The 20,261-nt window shown below is 41.6% G+C and overlaps 1 protein-coding gene across 1 annotated transcript; it reads right to left on the bottom strand.

Annotated features, from left to right (window-relative positions):
• Positions 1-5,672: 5,672 nt before the first annotated feature.
• On the bottom strand, positions 5,673-19,495 carry LOC138980790 (uncharacterized). The gene is made up of 7 exons (XM_070353680.1): positions 19,143-19,495; positions 16,033-16,818; positions 9,431-9,590; positions 7,795-7,902; positions 7,338-7,493; positions 6,468-6,576; positions 5,673-6,056 (listed from the first exon to the last, which is right to left on the bottom strand). The coding sequence occupies exons 2-7, from the start codon at positions 16,772-16,774 to the stop codon at positions 6,051-6,053; spliced, it is 1,281 nt and encodes a 426-aa protein (XP_070209781.1). The 5' UTR covers positions 16,775-16,818; positions 19,143-19,495; the 3' UTR covers positions 5,673-6,050.
• Positions 19,496-20,261: the final 766 nt, after the last annotated feature.

Genomic DNA, 20,261 nt, shown 5'->3' with positions numbered 1-20,261 from the left:
GAAAGTTGAGGCGGCACTGTCACGCCCTCATTTTTCAACCAAATTGGTTGAAATTTTGGTCAAGTAATCTTCGACGAAGCCCGGACTTCGGTATTGCATTTCAGCTTGGTGGCTTAAAAATTAATTAATGACTTTGGTCATTAAAAATCTGAAAATTGTAAAAAAAAACTAAACATTTATAAAACGATCCAAATTTACGTTTATCTTATTCTCCATCATTTGCTGATTCCAAAAACATATAAATATGTTATATTCGGATTAAAAACAAGCTCTGAAAATTAAATATATAAAAATTATTATCAAAATTAAATTGTCGAAATCAATTTAAAAACACTTTCATCTTATTCCTTGTCGGTTCCTGATTCCAAAAACATATAGATATGATATGTTTGGATTAAAACACGCTCAGAAAGTTAAAACAAAGAGAGGTACAGAAAAGCGTGCTATCCTTCTTAGCGCAACTACTACCCCGCTCTTCTTGTCAATTTCACTGCCTTTGCCATGAGCGGTGGACTGACGATGCTACGAGTATACGGTCTTGCTGAAAAATGGCATTGCGTTCACTTTCATTCTGTGAGTTCGACAGCTACTTGACTAAATATTGTATTTTCGCCTTACGCGACTTGTTAACTTTCTGAGCTTGTTTTTAATCCAAACATATCATATCTATATGTTTTTGGAATCAGGAACCGACAAGGAATAAGATGAAATTGTTTTTAAATCGATTTCGGAAATTTAATTTTGATCATAATTTTTATATTTTTTTTAATTTTCAGAGCTTGTTTTTAATCCAAATATAACATATTTATATGTTTTTGGAATCAGGAAATGATGTAAAATAAGATAAACGTAAATTTGGATCGTTTTATATAAAAACAATTACAATTTTCAGATTTTTAACGACCAAAGCCATTAATTAATTTTTAAGCCTCCATGCTGAAATGCAATACCGAAGTCCGGCCTTCGTCGAAGATTGCTTTACAAAAATTTCAATCAATTTGATTGAAAAATGAGGGTGTGACAGTGCCGCCTCAACTTTTACAAAAAGCCGGATATGACGTCATCAAAAGTATTTATCGAAAAAATGAAAAAAAACATCCGGGGATATCATTCCCAGGAACTCTCATGTCAAATGTCATAAAGATCGGTCCAGTAGTTTGGTCTGCATCGCTCTACACACACACACGCACAGACAGACACACACACACACACACACACACACACACACACACACACACACACACACACACACCACGACCCTCGTCTCGATTCCCCCTCTATGTTAAAACATTTAGTCAAAACTTGACTAAATGTAAAAATACTCCCGAAAAAAACAAAAAACATTGTTTGACGCATATCTTACATAACCTCTGCGTGCATGAACCCACTCGTGTGTTTCCGACAGGTAAATACCTAACCTCTCATCAACAGAAGAAAGAAACAAGTCGCGTAAAGGCGAAAATACAACATTTAGTCAAGTAGCTGTCGAACTCACAGAATGAAACTGAACGCAATGCAATTTTTCAGCAAGACCGTATGTACTCGTAGCATCGTCAGTCCACCGCTCATGCTCATGGCAAAGGCAGTGAAATTGACAAGAAGAGCGGTTTAGCAGTTGCGCTGAGAAGGATAGCACGCTTTTCTGTACCTCTCTTCGTTTTAACTTTCTGAGCGTGTTTTTAATCCAAACATATCATATCTATATGTTTTGGGAATCAGGAACCGACAAGGAATAAGATGAAAGTGTTTTTAAATTGATTTCGACAATTTAATTTTGATAATAATTTTTATATTTTTAATTTTCAGAGCTTGTTTTTAATCCAAATATAACATATTTATATGTTTTTGGAATCAGAAAATGATGGAGAATAAGATTAACGTAAATTTGGATCGTTTTATAATTTTTTTAAATTTTTTTTTACAATTTTCAGATTTTTAATGACCAAAGTCATTAATTAATTTTTAAGCCACCACGCTGAAATGCAATACCGAAGTCCGGGCTTCGTCGAAGACTACTTGACCAAAATTTCAACCAATTTGGTTGAAAAATGAGAGCGTGACAGTGCCGCCTCAACTTTCACGAAAAGCCGGATATGACGTCATCAAAGACATTTATCGAAAAAAAGAAAAACAAGTTCGGGGATATCAATCCCAGGAACTCTCATGTAAAATTTCATAAAGATCGGTCCAGTAGTTTGGTCTGAATCGCTCTACACGCACGCACGCACGCACACACACACATACACACACACACACACACACACACACACATACACCACGACCCTCGTTTCGCCGATTCCCCCTCTATGTTAAAACATTTAGTCAAAACATGACTAAATGTAAAAAACCTCCACAAACACACAAAAACAATTTTGTACGCACATGTTTAGGATTTTACATAACCTCTGCGTGAACCCACTCGTTTGTTTCCGACAGGTAAATACCTAACCTCTCAAACCCCAACCTCTGTAGTTTATTTATTTCTTTTCGCAGTTCTCAATATCCCCTCCTTGGCCAACACACGAAATCTCTTGAAGTGAAGATCAAGGCAATAAATAGCTAGTAGGAGATAGCACTCGCTTTGACACTGACACTGACAATGTCGAGGGTTTTTGTCGAGGGTGCAACAATGCTTTTAGCTTCTGTAAAACAGGGCTTTTCATCCAATCATGTATGGTATATCGTGGCCAAAAGAGGTATTGAGCTGTATACGGCCTGTTTGGCCTTTGCTTGGCTTTTCGGTGTGAACTATGTTTTGCGGACGAACAAAAAGACACACCTGTAAAAACAAAACCGATAAAAACTTGACATAGAGAGAGAGAGAGAGAGAGAGAGAGAGAGAGAGAGAGAGAGAGAGAGAGAGAGAGAAAGAGAGAGAGAGGCGAGAGGGGGTGGTAGGGGACAGAGAGGGAGGTGAGAGAGAGAGAGAGAGAGAGAGAGAGCGAGAGAGAGGCGAGAGGGGGTAGTAGGGGACAGAGAGGGAGGTGAGAGAGAGAGAGAGAGAGAGAGAGAGAGAGAGAGAAAGAAAGGGGTAGAGAGAGGGATAGGAGAGAGTCACACTGACACACACACAACTGACACACACACACACACACACACACACACACACACACACACACACACATCTTGACAGGTTTTTCTTTTATTTGTGCGTAAGTAATATGTACATTCTGGGAATGTCTAGAGTATGTACTCGGCATGCAACGATTCGTGCACGTGAAAAAAGTCTTATAATACACTGTACATTAAAACAAGACACTTTGATTGAAACATCTCCAACATGTATTACAGTTATGTACAATATACATACACAAGGCACATGAAACATTATATGTATTCTTCGTATTTGTGATTGTCACGCGTGGACCTTCAAGAGACACACTGAAGTTCTAAGTCTCACTGAGGTGAACACAATTATCTTCTCTCTCCTCTGGTTTTCTCAACACAGAAAATATATCAAACATACATTCATTCTGGTGCATGTGAGCGATAATGTAAAGCAAGAAAGATCTATCCAGGCTTTTACTGGGAATGAGTGCATCATTCCACTTGAACACACACCACAAATCACCAGACCGGCCGCGTTCTCTACGGAGAGCGATTTTTGTTTGCTGCATTAATTTTCCATGTTGACACTATTAAAAAAAAAAAAAAAAAAATCCGCACAGGCTGTTGAATGTTGGTATGTGTCCAAGGGGAGAGAGGACCTGATACCATGTAAAACCTACACATAATTATGCGTAGTCGCTAACGTTATGCGTGACTTGAGGAAGACGGTACAGTGGAATCTTTCTACAACAAATGAACCGACCAAAAGTGACAGGTTCGATGGAAAGGTAAATTATACTAAAGAAAACAAAATCGCCACGGCTCCTTTTTGGGGAGGTCGTTGTGGGCAGGGGGTCGTTAACGACGGATGGTTGCCAGAGCAGGTTTGTCTGTATCTTCAATGAACACGTTTTTAACGTCACTGTTTTGGTTTGATTAATTTTTCTTGTTTCTTGCTTTGAATTTTCAAAATATGTATGTCATCACAGATTTTCTAAAGTAGCCGTAAAGCAGCGGAAAGTGCGTGAGCGAGGAATAATTTCACATTGCATTTCACACACAAAAGTGTGTCAGTGAACAGCAATACACAAAAATGGATGCATACAACGTTTAGGCATTTTTTGTTTGATAAAACAAATCTGATAATATACCCCGTGTTGATTTGAGCATTTCGTTGAGCACAACAGGTAACAATAATTAAAAGAAAAAAGAGAGAGCGATGAATGCACCGTGTCAAATTGAGCAAGAAAAATCAGTCGGACTTCAAATTGACTGCGCATCGGACACTGACTGCATGGGCAGTACAAAATAAAATAAATCCTGAGATTATGCAATAACAGTTTTGCATGCTAAAGAAATGCCATATTACACTTCGATTGGAAAAAAAACCTCGTGACATTGCTTATTAAATTTTTTTTCCACACTGAAATGCTCTTATAAATGTAACCTTGGTTTCTACTCTTTTTTTTGAAAATCATTTGCATGTCTGGTCTATTTACACAACAGGTAGAATCGTATATGGTATTTGGTCATCGAACATTTTGTGTTTTTGTGTGCAGCACAAAATGAAGAGTGCACCAGTAGTATTTCATACATAGCCTATTTACAGAACAAGCAATCGTACAGAAAAATACAACTAGGGCGAACACTTTATAAAATATTCTCTCAGGAAGAAGAAAAAGCGACTAAACGTTGCGAATGTTCGGGAGTAATATTCATTAAACCCAAAACAAAAAGATTTCAGGTATTCGCTTCCTTTTATTTGTATTCGATTTCAAAATCACGAATATAGAACAATTTTCTTAATATAAATCTTACTTAGAGATGAAAATGTTAAAAATTGCAAGTTATCCTTTAATTACGACACGTTTGGCCGTTATTTGATGATGAAAACGAAGGGAAAAAGGAAGGGATAAAGAAAGGGAAAGGATCGGAGAAATATCCGCCCACCAAAAAAAAAAAAAAAAAAAAAAAAAAGGATGTCAAGGTTTTATACACACACAAAAGTAACAACTCATCAAAATGACCCCCGAACAGCATCAACATTTGTTCACTTAGTCTTCTTCTTTAATATCAGGACGGAAATGCAATTAAAAACGGGCTTTGAATCGCGACTAGTTACATACAAATATGTACAGCATGCACCTATGTACAGCATACACATTGGTAAGAGGATGTAATACTGAGAACAAAACAAGATCCATCAATCTAGTTCTGTTCTTTCATTTTTAATTTGACGAGCATACAAGGAACTTCTAATGACATTTCATTTTTCAATCTTTAAAGATTTTTCAGAATCCGTACAATAATTGATAATGCATTTGTGAATTATCTCCTAGGTCCAATTTTGTCTCTCTGTCTCTCTCTCTGTCTGTCTGTCTGTCTGTCTCTGTCTGTCTCTCTGTCTGTCTCTCTCTCTCTCTCTCTCTCTCTCTCTCTCTCTCTCTCTCTCTCTCTCTCTCTCTCTCACACATTTTTTAGTGAAATTTGAAAAACAAAATAAAACAAAAGACGTGTCAAACTTCGTATAACATAATTTTTGGTCAGAACATATTCCTTCTTACGCATACATCTGCTCCCCCCTTCCCTCCCCCCTTCCCTCCCCCTCCTCTCCCCTACCATTTGTCTCTTTGTTCGACCAAAAAGTACCTATCACGAAAGGCCACCTGCTATGTAGCGACATTTTTGGCCGGTTCCAAGAGATTCCTGACATCAAAGGTGACACTGTCTGTTTTGCCCCCTTTTCTACTTTTCCGTGCGATATTTTGCGTCGGTAAAGAAAAAAGCTCAACAACGATAATTCAATATTGCACATAAAGTCACTGCCTTTCAACTTACCTAAACATTTACAAAAATTTAAAAAAAAGCCCATCCATACAAGGAGAAGTAGACTAGATTCCTTGGTCTTTGCATGAACAAACAAACAATTGCTGCCACAAGAAGATAACTGGAAAGAGAGGCGTGACAGTGTTTCCAGTGTCGATGGTAGTCCATTCTGCCATTTAGGTCTGCAAAGGAAAACGAGAAATATGTTCAACTTGCAACCTCATCGAGTGTGTATAACTTGATTTAGTTCACATTTACGAGATCCAGAATGTTGGATTGAGAGAGAGGGTGAAACAGAGAGAGAGAGAGAGAGAGAGAGAGAGAGAGAGAGAGAGAGAGAGAGAGAGAGAGAGAGAGAGAGAGAGAGAGAGAGAGAGAGAGGGGATGAAACAGAGAAAGAGAGAAAGAGAGAGAGAGAAAGAAAGGGGAAAAGAGAGATAAACAAACACATAAACAAACAAACAAACACACACAAACTAATTTTAGCTGCTACACCAGAGCAGCGTATATTACTGCAGAATTCCAGAAAAAGTACACTATGCCAACGTTTTCGTACAAAACAGACAGATGGACGGACAGACTAACAAACACACCTGTGTCATGGTGACGTGTGTAGCCTTGTGTACGGCGAGAGTTCTGGACTGGCAGAAACCTTTCCCGCAGATGTCACACTTGAACGGCTTTTCCTTGGAGTGAATGTACCTGAAACGGACAATGAACAAGCATATAGATGCAAGACTATCAAGTCAACATATGAGAGCCAACTTGTAAGACCATCACTCATCCCAATCCCCTCCCCTCCTTTCAATACCTCGTTTTCTTTCATTTCATATTCATAAGCACTGTACATGTTCAATGCTCAGACTCTCACCCCGACCCACCATTTTGTGAAGCCTTAAAATGGGGTTCTACTGTACGGAATGATTTTAACTGATGGGGAGGGTGGAGGTAGGGAGGGAGGGGGAACCAGAGTCCACCCCCTGCCAAGTGAGTTAGTGGTATAATTAGTTGTACAGGAACAACATTTTTGGTCTCAGCTCTACAAGGTACCAATTATAACGATCAGCTTTAAAAGGGCAACAAACGCTTTGTTCGCTATTTTCGAAGCCAAGAAAATATAAAAACATGAATGAAAAGTCAAACGCAGACTTCGCCCCAGGGTTTTACACATGGATATATTTTTTGGTTAGTTGCTTTTTGTTTGCCTAGCACATCTTGTAAGCGTTACATTTTTCTTCAGTTTTTACAAATTTCTTTTATTTTTCAAACAGGTATTGTTTTATCAAAAAATTCTACAATACCCATCCTTCTTAGTCTTTCTTAGAGTTAGAATGTTAGAAGTTGAAAATCAAAAATCGATGGACGGACAGACGAATGTTTCGGGATAAACACCCCTAAAAGATGTGCTTGGCCAATAAATAAAAAATAAATTAAAAAAATCTCATCCATAACGACCGACTCACCTGTGGTCTCTGAGATGGTCCTGTCTGCGGAAGGCTTTGCCGCACACGTCACATGGAAATGGTCTTTCGTCCGTGTGTGTTCGCTCGTGGATGAGCAGGTTGTACGACTTGGTGAACTGCCGCTGGCAGAACTTGCAGATGAACTCCTTCTTGGGCCTGGCAAGTACAAAAGAGATCATGTTTGGAACAAAATTGATACAGAGGGAACACACACTCACAGACACACAGACACACAAACACAACAACAACAACAAACAAAATGGGTTGCAACTCCTACGTACGTGTGAGTTTTCTTTTTTTTTTTCTTTTTCTGACGAGAGTGCTTTTACTCACCGCCATTTTGGCAGTCATACTCGTTTTTGACAAGGGGGGGGGGGGGGGGGGGAGAGAGAGAGAGGGAATAATGCGGGTGGGGTTCCGTTGGGTCGGGGTTATGTGAAAAACACGGGTTCCTCACCTTCTGCCAGGCCTCCTCTTGATCTTGCCTATGGAGGTGGGTGTCTGGGAGAGGGAGGCGGTGGTGGCGGATGGGTGGTGGTGGAACGTCCCATACAGCTGGTTGTACCTGTAATCACAAACGGGGTAGAATTTAGTGAAAGAGCCAACAGACTGAATTTTGTCACGAAGGGCCATATCAGGGCGGTGCTGCTTTGACATTTAACGTGCGCCACACACAAGACAGAAGTCGCAGCACAGGCTTCATGTCTCACCCAGTCACATTATTCTGACACCGGACCAACCAGTCCTAGCACTAACCCCATAATGCCAGACGCCAGGCGGAGCAGCCACTAGATTGCCAATTTTAAAGTCTTAGGTATGACCCGGCCGGGGTTCGAACCCACGACCTCCTTACCACTAGGCCAACCGTGCCGGTAACAGACTGCATGCGAAAAGGCATGCATACTACATTACTAGGACACAATCCGAAACTAACTTGACATTTTGTTGCGGAGTCATCACAGAACTCTGAACCTTTTAGTGTCGTCGTCATGTTTTGACTTTGGTCTTATCCCTGTGCAGATATTAGATGATTTTTTGAGAAAAAAAAGGGTAACTGACAAATAGAAAAGAATAACAAAGCCAAGATGACATTGAGCTGCGACTTTTATATCTCTTATTTTGAGATTTTTTAAATTGGACACTTGAAAATGATAAGATCGTATACGAAATGGTCTGCCTTCCATAAAAAATTGTAACATTTACTTGAATTTACATGTTGCATGTTTTAGACTTGATGCTCTCTTCCTATGCGCTTTCGTCCTAGTCTCTCCTTGTGGTTGTTAGTACTTTCTTCCTCCTCCCCCTCCCTTTTCTTTTTTATCTCCTGTAGATTCTTTTGTTCCTATTTAGCTCCCCATCCCCATTCTTTCAATTTGTTCTTCTGGTTTATTGTTATTATGTCCACCATTACGAAAATGTGTGTAATTTAGTATTGTTCTGGTCACGTGATATAAGCATTTGCTTGAGTGCGTGTCCTAGCTGTGTGTTTCGAACTGTTCATGCAAAGAAATTCTGAATACAATTTTGTTTAAAAAAAAAAAAAAAGGGTCGGACTTGTCCGCAATAAAAAAAAAACACTGTTTTTTTCTCTGTATGAAGAATATTGGGTTTTTTTTCAAACAAAACGTTCAATTTTGGACCACCACTTTTTTTGCATTGCAATGTGAAAATTGCGCCGATGTCCTGGAAAATAATTGTAAAACGAATTGTAAAATCACGGGTCATGTGAGGTATCCCCACTTTCTCGGAGAGAGAGAGAGAGAGAGAGAGAGAGAGAGAGAGAGAGAGAGAGAGAGAGAGAGAGAGAGAGAGAGAGAGACAGAGACAGAGACAGAGACAGAGACAGAGACAGAGGGTAGGGGGGCTAGGAACGAACATTCTGACAGTTTTACAAACAACTGTATCATCAATTCGTCGAGAATGTTATCTTAGAACAGCAAAAGATATTCGCACCAGCCTAAACACAGACAAAAACCAAACAAACGAAGCATACGTGGGAAAAGAAACAGCTGCTATTTCCAACGCCCCCCAAAACTGACAGCTATATTGAGAAGAAGGCAAAACAAGTTTACAAGCCAAGCGCTCGCTCTTACCACAAACTCGGCATCGGATGAAGTCGGAACACTTCGGCCTCGCGCCCTGCATCTGTTTGCGCATGCACGGCCTTGACGTCATCGTCCCTCGTGGCTGATTCGGCGAGGCGGGAAAAATCAAATCTGGCTTTCGTTGGAGTCTTCTCCCTTGGTGATTCTCCTGTGTTGAAAAGGAAAACAAAGAGTTAAGATCAACGTCACAAATAATTTCTGAAGTTTGCGATTTTTCCCGCACTTTGCTGGGCATTTATTAGTTCATGGTCTGTCAGATGCACTAAAAGTGTGTGTACCTCTAAATGGATGCTATAGTAACTATAAATTCAGTTTGCAGCAACAAAATGGATTTTGTTTAATTTGGATCGTGGCTTTTTCCTTTCAAAGCTTAAGAACAACGATTTGTTCGCAGAAATAATGTTGCTACTTAGTGATTTTAATGCACAGATGATGTAGGCAACGTCTTCAATAGATATATTTTGTCAGCGCCGGGCTTTTGGAAGAAAGTCATGCATACAGACGAGAAGAGACAAGGTCGCAAGTTATATTTTAGAACCATGTCTCTTTATTTGTGTGCCTGTCTCAGATCTATGTCTCCTGGCAGATTACAATGTCACTCTGACAGACAACGAAGTATCATGTTGCGTATCTAAATGGGACAGCACGTGCGCGATAATACAACATAGATCTCACAGGACATACACACACGCGCGCGCACATGGCAACAAGATGCAACGGCAAATCACAAAGACAAAGAACTCGGCAACACGACAGATTTCAGGCTGTAATAAGAAACGAAAGATTCGTGATGAGAAAATAAGCGACCAAGGGGGGAGGGTTACAGAGAGGAGGGAGAAAAGCGGGGGTGTCCTCCGTTTCTAAAGCTGTTTCCCACGGTATGTAGATGTTCCTTTGGACACTTTATTCTGCAATTAGCCGTCAGATGGAAAGCAGACACGTGTTTTCTAATAAAAGTGGCAACAACGATCTGGGATCTGGAGAAAACGAGAGGCGAGACGTTGTGACGAACGATGTTGGTGAACTTTGAGAGTGCTATAGCACTTTCTTGCGGACAAAAAATGGGGTAAAATTGGTCGTATATCAGTTTAAAAAGGTCGCCTGACATCTCACGGGTCACTAAGCCATCAGATAACAGGGAAAGACGAAAGCAAAAGTCATCTATAGGAGAGAAACCTCACACTTATCCAGATTTCAAATCTTACATGGAACGCCAGCTTGATTCTCATGTTCAAGGGGGAAAAACAGCATTTTCTCGGCATAATAGGAGAACTCAGTAGGGGGCTTTATCTGAAGCTGGTCATTTACCTTGAGAGTAAACAACATGTGCTGATTTGCCATTTCTAGCGAGTCACACAGAAAGAGGACCTTGACTCTTGCCCTAAAACTGAAAGTCTGCCATCATTGGATTGCAGTCTGGTTCAGGATTCCGTGAGAACTGTGTCTTGAAACGAACACAACTGCTGGCCTTGCACAACATAAAGTTCGTGTTTTTTGCCCCGAAATCTGTCTGATTTTGGGGGAAATTCCAAGAGCCAGAGATAAGTTCTCAGCATGAGGAGTTTTGGGTACAACACCAGGCCATTCTCACGCAATTTTGTCCTCGAAAAGCGGGGTTTACTGGCAGACTTTGGGAAAGAATATATTGCGCAATTACCGGGTTGCCCGTGCACTTTACTAATAAAAATCCCGCTTTGATACTCCTCGTGTCCTCAACGTGAATACTTCTCATTTTGTCTTTAAGGAAATGCGTCTGGACGAGACAGAGACGGGGAGACTTGGTTTTAGAGAGCGGAATTCGTTGCTTCAGACGCAGCGCACAACTTCAAGTGGAAAAAAGTTTTAACATTCCCCAGTGTAGAAAAACTTGTGTTTTACAACTCCGTCGAGTAGTTAAGTTTTTCATCCAAAGCTTTGAGATTCACAAAATGCCCCAAACACAAAAAAGCTACTCTGCAGGAGGTTCGTTCAGTTATTGCAGTTGTTCTACAGAGCAACATGAAGCTGTCGCCGACTTTCTTCAAACTTTGAGGAAACCAATACGACAGTTAAAGATTAATTAATCCTGTCCACGGTTAGTTAATTCTCAATTATTAGCGGTTCATCGCACAGCGATTGAAAATCTGTCGAGAAAAAAAGGCGTAAAAAGTAACTCCGGCGTGTTTACAAGCAAGCCAGCTTTAGCGCGTGGCTTGGTTTGCATGGTTACAGTTTCCCAGCAGCAAAGTAAACACGCCTCCGCTGCATAAAGAGCGGTAGAGGGAAAGGGGCCATCACTGCCACAGCATCGCTGATAATCATATTTAGGGCAAACAACTTCTTTCTGCTGTTATTCGCTATGAGAAACAGCGTGCACTTACATGAAGAGAGGCTTTGCTTGCAATAAAACGGGCGTTTTTGTGAGTTTCTGTCCGGATTTGTTTCATGGAAAAAGGAAATAAAAGAGTTGAAACTGAAAAAAGTGTACTCTGTAGGTGTGAAATTTGCGAGATCGCTGCATTACATAATTTAATGTGATCAAAGCCATTGTTTTCTAAATGATTCCATGCAGTTAATCATCTTGTCATGAACTCTCTCTCTCTCTCTCTCTCTCTCTCTCTCTCTCTCTCTCTCTCTCTCTCTCTCTCTCTCTCTCTCTCTCTCTCTCTCTCTCATTTATAACTCTTTTTTTTATTGTCTCCATTTCTATGTCTTAGTTTTAGCACAGACAGATAGTCAGCCTAAAATCTCCATCCTTGAGTCAGTAATAAAGTTCGTTCGTTCGTTCGTTCTCTCTCTCTTTCTCTCTCTTTCTCTCTCTCTCTCTCTCTCTGAGACTATAATTATGCGGGTGGGCGGGGCAGGTGTCCTGTATGTGTGTACGTGGGGAGGGGATAAGGTGATGTATAGAGAGAGGAGGCCTCAAAGTGAAAAAAATGTGGAGAAAAACTGTTGAAAATAATTTTATAATACGCCAGAGAGAGAGAGAGAGAGAGAGAGAGAGAGAGAGAGAGAGAGAGAGAGAGAGAGAGAGAGAGAGAGAGAGAGAGAGAGAGAGAGAGAGAGAGAGAGAGAGAGATGTTGGGACATTTCATGGTTAAAAAGTGTTGATCGTTTGAAAAAAGGAAAGAGACAGTTTTTGGTTCTTGCTTTTATTGTATTTTTTTTCTCCAAATTCATGTAACCCTGGGGGTTATTGAAATACATATTGTCTTGCCTTGCCGTGCCGAGAGAGATGGCGTGTGGTAAGGAGAATCGGTGCAAATAAAGTGGTCGCGGATTTTACAAGTACGCGTGAAGACAGGAGAGGAGGAGAGTGAACGACGCAGGGTATGTAGAAGGGGAAGGTGGGGTTGAAGCAGGGGGCGGGGTTGGGGGAGGGGGGGGAGGGTACAGGGGGGAGGAGTGTTCATCACACAAAAATAACGATAACAAATAAGAACAGACAGGTGGTGGGTGGATCGGGTGGGGAAGGAGGAGGAGGGGTGGGTGGAAAGAGAAATGGTCAGGTTGACGAGGTGTGGAACTGCATCAGTTTTTGACGACAGTTTTGCGTCGGATAGAAAGACATATGAGCGCGCGTGTTAGGTTTGTTTTCTATCGCTTGCCTTTTGACAAACACGCTTGCGCAAGACACTCTCTCTCGAGAGAGGGGGGGAGTTCATACGAAAAGGGGGAGCTAAAAAAAAGCCAGAGAAGGAACAAATGCGTGAGAGAGAGAGAGAGAGAGAGAGAGAGAGAGAGAGAGAGAGAGAGAGAGAGAGAGAGAGAGAGAGAGAGAGAGAGATCATAAAAACCAAAATAGAGAGAAACAAGAAAGCAACACGCAAGACAAGCTATAAGAACCAACGTCAAAGCACACGACTGGCTAAAGTGCTAGCAAACCCGGACAGACACACACACAAGACGAATATAATCATGTCCAGCTGCGCATTATTAGCACGTTCACACCGTTCCGTGTTTTTATCGCGCGTGCGATTTGTTAGATCTCTTAATTACTTCTCGACCCTCGGCGTGTGAATGTTTAGTCTCGCAGCCTTATCTGTGACACTCTCACTCGCTTTTAGTACTGGCTAAAACACTTTACTGCAAACTCGCTTAACGGTCAGTTTAGTTTACCAAAAGAAAAAAGTAAAAGTGTTTTTTTTAAAGTGTTCGGGTTCGGGTGGGAAGAGGCTGTTGGGGTGGTTGACGGAGGTTGTGGTTGTGCGATCACTAAACAAATTTCCCACACCCCCTCGCTTCCGCTCATGCCCCACCCCACTCCTTAATCTTTTAAAATCGTATTGATGGCAGAAGAAAGTCATGACAACAAAGAAGCAGAAAAATGTCACTGTATCTTCATAACTAGTCTACACGTACCACAATTTAAAATAGAAACTTGCTGTATAGAACTACATTATTTCAAGAAAACGTGTAATGTGTGCATCAATGAATGCTAAATTGTTCCACAGACATAATTATCCATTAAAAAATAAAAATTAAAAAACGAAGTTTCTTTCACAATGTTTGCTTGACTGAATATCTCAGCTTTAATTATTTCATTTCCATCGCTATTTTTGTTGTACATCTGTCTTTTACAGACTCAAAGACAACGCAGGCGAGATGCTCTGGATACCAAGGGCCCTGCACTACAACCCCTTTTAAGATCTCTAAACATCGGGTTTTAAAAAGGAAGCAGTCTTAATATGCGGGTTTGTTTGTTCGTTCATGGGCTGAAACGTGTATGACCGTTTTTACCCCGCCTTTCAGGCAGCCATACGCCGCTTTCGGGGGAGCATGCTGGGTATTTTCGTGTCAGTTTCTGTAACCCACCGAACTCTGACATGGATTACAGGATCTTTTTCGTGCGCACTTGGTCTTGTGCTTGCGTGTACACACGGGGGTGTTCGGACACCGAGGAGAGTCTGCACACAAAGTTGACTCAGAAATAAATCTCTCACTACAACCCCTTTTAAGATCTCTAAACATCGGGTTTTAAAAAGGAAGCAGTCTTAATATGCGGGTTTGTTTGTTCGTTCATGGGCTGAAACGTGTATGACCGTTTTTACCCCGCCTTTCAGGCAGCCATACGCCGCTTTCGGGGGAGCATGCTGGGTATTTTCGTGTCAGTTTCTGTAACCCACCGAACTCTGACATGGATTACAGGATCTTTTTCGTGCGCACTTGGTCTTGTGCTTGCGTGTACACACGGGGGTGTTCGGACACCGAGGAGAGTCTGCACACAAAGTTGACTCAGAAATAAATCTCTCGCCGAACGTGGGGACGAACTCACGCTTACAGCGGCCAACTGGATACAAATCCAGCGCGCTACCGACTGAGCTACATCCCCGCCCGTCAATATGCGGGTTATTTTACAGAGATGTTGAACAGAAAATCTGAGAAACACTGACTTAAAGGGGAAGAACATTTACAGAGGTCGTGAGCAGAAGTTCTGAAGAAAAAGAACAACAACAATGTCTTAAGGGAGTCTTACATAGATGTTCCCAAGGAAGGTTCCACATTACACATGAAATGTTTTCCTTGTGTCGCGGACCACCAAAGTCAAGTGAATTGCTAAAGCTCTGAGTTTTCAACATCGGCAAAGTAATTAGAAATGCCAGCAGCCTTAGATCAGTCGGACCTCAACGCACAAAGGACTGCTGACTACCCATCAATATTCATAAGGAAACGGGAGTTACATCAACAGTAGTGTCTGTGCAAGAAGTTTCGGGCAGACACTGTGGAGTAATCATTCTGTTTGTCTGTGCTCTTCTTCTGTACAGCCTCTATGTCACTCACTCCACTGAACGTGCTAGCCATTTTACAAACTCAATGTGAAAATCCTACTTAAGGTACAATGTATTTATTTTACGAGCATAGAAGATGTGAAAAACAGCCAAAGCAAGCATTACAAGCAGTAAGTAGCCTACTGTATACGTATCCGTGCAACAAAAAGAAATGTTGAACAATATATCAACCGGCAGATATATAACAGGTTACCGGTTTCCGGAATTTTTACATTTTTTTCATTTACAGGTTAACGACATCCTACTATTTCATCTTAAAATTAAAAATGAAATAGTGTAACTGCACAAGATGCTTATTTCTGTAAGCAGAAAAAGAAAAGAAAAACAAAAACAAAAACGGAAACAACGAAGAAGAAAACGGAGAAAGTCCGCTGGCCTCGAGAGAGAAAGTATGAGAAACTCATTAAAATGTGAGCAAACGCGTCCGTGCATGTGAACAGTTGTTTAAGCCACTCATACTGCAGAGAACAATTTTAATGCAAACAGAAAACTGCACACAAAAAACACCCCAACAACAACAACAAAAACACAAATTTATGGTTAACATTTAACACAGACTCCAATAAAAACAGAGAGAGAGAGAGAGAGAGAGAGAGAGAGAGAGAGAGAGAGAGAGAGAGAGAGAGAGAGAGAGAGAGAGAGAGGGAGAGCGAAAGAGAGAGAGAGAGAGAGAGAGAGAGAGAGAGAGAGAGAGAGAGAGAGAGAGAGAGAGAGAGAGAGAGAGAGAGAGAGAAAAAAAAGCTCTATTGAAAGAAAAAGTGTGAATCTCGTATGCAAGAACATGGACACACACACAAACAAACACACAGACACACCACTCACCATCACTCTCCAACGACCTGTCCAGCAGCAGACGGTGACTAGCGGGAGTGACGTCACAACCACCCAGCGTCATCAACCCTCTCCCATCTCCACGTGACAGATGAAACGGCCAGGCGTAAGGCGATAACGTCGACGATGACGACGACGACGACGACGACAACCTCTCTTGCGGCGAGCATATGGACAAGTCTATGGGCGTGGAAGCAGACGACAAGGGCGATGGACATGTGCCGGATGAAGGCAAAGCCAAGGGACTTGGGTACAAAGGCGAGACAGCATCAACGAACGACGGCAGCGTCGCCGACAAGTCTCTACCACCGTGACCATCTACGCCAACGTACGCAGCAGCAGCCGCCGCCGCCGCCGCCAAAGAGTTGTAGTTAGCCAACAGGTATGCGGTGCTCATAGAGTAGTAGCTAGTCAGCCCGTCGGCCAGTCCCCTTCCCACCCCCATCCCTCTCTCAACGCTCTTCGAGGCGTCGTAGGAGTGTCGGAGGGCGGAGTAAAAGCCGCTGGTCGTTGTGCCAAACTCTGGTGGCGATGCGGGAGCGACGGCGAAGGTGGAGCAAGGCGGAGTGTAGGGGGAGGCGGAGGGGGGGAGGAGGAAGACCGGAGGCTGCGAATACAGCGGTTGAGGTTTGATGGCGGTCATGGCCACTGGTGGTGGGGGGTTTGTAGACGTTGTCGGAGATGGTGGTAACAATGTCGTTACTGTTTCTGGCGCAGGCTGAGTCAGAGTCATTGGTTTGTTGTGCGGGTTGATGGCTGACTAAAGTCGCCGCGCGTCTGCAAAAATAGATAAATAAGTAAATTAAATTAGATAGATACATAAAATCGTAACATAAATAAATAAATGACTAAATTTAAATGAAAAAAATTGATATACGCACATGCACATACTAAATTGAAAGGGGGGCCTCTGTCAAAGTCAGATCGTTCTTTTACAACTTTTCTTTCTTTACATTTATTTTACCGTTCAAAAAAAAATCTCTTTGTTTTGATACTTCTTCTTCTTCTTCTTCTGCATTTGTGGGCTGAAACTCCCACGTACACTCGTGTTTTTTACACGAGTGGAATTTTACGTGTATGACCGTTTTTTACCCCGCCATTTAGGCAGTCATACGCCGTTTTCGGAGGAGTTTTGATACAACTTATCAGCGCTTGAACAGATTCGTGCTCTTTTGCAAGAAAGACATCTATATATGTAGTCAATAGTTCAACGGTTTTCTTTCAGTATGCATGTGTATTTACACTTTAAGTTTGTTAAAAATGAGTGAGGTATAAAAATAACATTAGCATGTAGTTGCAACTGAAATAAAGCATATTGATGATCACTTCTTTCTTTTATGTTTGGCATCACAGCTATTGAGACAGTTATACTAACATCATTGAAACCGCACAAGCATGTAAGTTTGACGTGATGATTTGGCAATTCAAGTCACATCACTTCATATTCATGATACAAATGAGTTCCGATTAAAAGTGTCATGTTAAACCAATAAATAACATTTAGATTGAATTTATAAGAGTTTGTATGCAGTATGATGACGTAATATTGCATTGACAGCTACTTGCAGACAGTTGAGATGGAAGGAGTCTTAAAATTAATCCGCATTTTCACCCTCACCCACCCACACTAACCATCCACCACATGAATTAACTTGCGTCATTCGTTCTAGTGGCACATTTGGTGATGAAACACAGTACACATGTCATACTACTTGGACAAACACGAAATACGGGAAGCATGTATTACTAGTATTACCAGGCAGATCATTTTATTAATGCACTTGTCACATCGGAAACAGCAAAGTATTCGAAGTGGAAACTATGCATTAATGGACACGCGACGCGGCCTCTGAGATGTAAATTAATTGTTGTATTCAAAGCGCAATAATTATGAAGTGATCAGTCACACCGGAGGGGGGAGGGGGAGGGGGGGGGGAGAAAGAGTGTGGGGGTGGGGGGGGGGGAGTGAAGTCGGGTTGTGGCTAAAGGTGTTTCAATCAAAATCTGCATAAATATCGGGCGGAAAAGAAGCATTTATCGAATACCTTTTTTTCTGGGGTGGGGGTTGGTCATTTCGGTTGGAAAAGTGCGTGGTGGCAGTTTATGAGTGTTGCAAAAATTGCTTGCAGTCGCAATAAAGAAAGGGCAAGAAAAGAATAAAACATATGAGGGGTTGGGGGTGGTTGGGGGGGGGGGGAGAAAGAGGAGGGGAGATACAGACAGACAGACACGCGGACGGTGAGACAGAAAGAGTAGAAGGCAGCAAACTCTTAAACGTTCTTAATGTTGTTATTGTTTGAAACGTGTGTATGAGAAATTGAATAAAACACGCTTAAATCAAACTCTTAAAAACAAAAGGCACTGTAAAGGAGCTGTCATGCAAATCAAGATTAATTGAATGTTTCACTAGAATTGATTCTAGACGCTAAAATAAAATAAATAAAAAATCAATTGAAAAGTTCTTGACTTTAGACAGCATTGACACTTTGTTAATCGTGTCTACAACTACCAGCATTTACTAAACGTGTTTCTTCGGAAAACTAATTTTAAAAAAGTTTTAAAGATAAAAGAAGATTTGTTTCACAAGGCTGGTAGCCGAAGAAAAGAGTAAGTCTGGAAATTAACGAGAAGAAGATAATTAAGGTGTTATTAAATAAGCTACCCAGTGCAATCCTTTTCTGTTCTCGCCTCTCCTTTACGGCAACTGCAGATGCACGTGCAGTGTTCGTGACGTCATTGACATTAATAGACAGTAAATCTGTCTCTCTACTTGACTTGTTCCAAGCGATGAAAATGAAGAGAGAGAGAGAGAGAGAGAGAGAGAGAGAGAAGAGAGAGAGAAGAGAGAGAGAGGAGAAAGGGGGGGAGAGACAGAGACAGAGACAGGGAGACAGGGAGACAGAGACATAGAGGTTGTCACAACAAGTTCGAAACGTTTTTCCAAAGTAAAAAGTGACAGGCTAAGAGATAAAAACAAGGCCTGCATATACATAGATCTATCTGTACAAATATTGCTATGTTTTTGTTTACGGACTAAAACAATAACAAGCAAACGAAGAAACTAAATACTAAAACCATTTCAATCGGTACGGCATATCTACCTTTCGTTTTGCAGCTCTCGTCCGATGACCGATAACTTGAACTCAGGATTTTCTTCCTACTTGTGCATAATATCCTTGATTCGGCAAGAATAAATCACTTTCAAATCAGTGCCGTGACGCTCTTGTTTTTCGCGTGGTCACCAAACGACACATGAATAACACAATGTAACTGTCCACTCATCAAAGTGAAGCCATAAAAAATGTCGTCTGCTTTGGCGAAACACTTTAGTCGAACTCCAGTCGCTTCCGACTCAAAAAAAGAAGTCCAAGTCTCCAGTACGAAGTTAGCTCTGCTGTCTTGAAATGCTGGTAGTACTACTGACTTCCAATTGCCGTTCATCAACAATTTATCCCCCGCGACAAATTCCTAGACACTTGTTGCTCGCATGGCACCCGCTCGAGCCAAGTCACGTGACACGGTAAACTTTCGCCCGACCCCCTTCGTGTCTCTCCGCGTCCACTGCCGCGCTGTTGGCAGCCGAGAGAGATAGGAGGCGTGGTTTGCGAAGCAGACGACAAAGGGAAGGCGTTTTTGTCTGCCACTTGACGCGTTACGCGATTGACAGGGAGCGAGCGTCTGTTTTTGCTCACTGCTCGAAGCTTACTGGGTGGCGGAATTCATAATGATATGCGCTGTGACGTGGTGACAGGTTTGGCTGGTTGTTGTGACACCTGGGGTGTGTTGGCGTTGAATGCTGAAATCGCACAATATGCCATGTGCATCCATTTGCATTTTTGTTCTTGCAAAAACGACACGGTGTCCGATCCGCTTCGGAATCACGGCATCACCCCCATTCCCCCCGAAAACAAAATGAACATCGTAAATAACAGCGCGGCTTTTATTCTCATAATCATGCATCTCATTTCCAGTTACGAAGAAAATATACTGATGGGTAACGATTTAAAGGAACTTTAATTTGTAATGGCAGTCTTAGTTTCCGAATCAACATCAGCTTAAGAAATAAGTCGAGAAAATAGTGTGAAAAGGGCCATAAATGAAAAATGTAAAATTTAGTTAGGAGGAAACGGTGGCGGCGAAACAGAACCTCCTTCTCACACAGTCGTACAAAAAATGTTGCATTCAATTTTCTACTCCGTCACAAATTTAAGAAGGGCAGA

This window comes from Littorina saxatilis, linkage group LG11 (assembly GCF_037325665.1).
Source record: "Littorina saxatilis isolate snail1 linkage group LG11, US_GU_Lsax_2.0, whole genome shotgun sequence".
Lineage (NCBI taxonomy): Eukaryota > Metazoa > Mollusca > Gastropoda > Littorinimorpha > Littorinidae > Littorina > Littorina saxatilis.
Note: the sequence above shows the minus strand (reverse complement) of the source record. Positions and strands in the feature narration are given on the sequence as shown.

Bases quoted from the DNA above. Each gene is read 5' to 3' on its own strand.
- LOC138980790 (XM_070353680.1), bottom strand. From the start codon at position 16,774: ATGACTCTGACTCAGCCTGCGCCAGAAACAGTAACGACATTGTTACCA. The intron at 9,591-16,032 runs GTGAGTGGTGTG...TTTTCAACACAG, and splicing joins CAGGTCGTTGGAGAGTGATG to GAGAATCACCAAGGGAGAAG. The intron at 6,577-7,337 runs GTGAGTCGGTCG...TGTCCGTTTCAG, and splicing joins GACCATCTCAGAGACCACAG to GTACATTCACTCCAAGGAAA.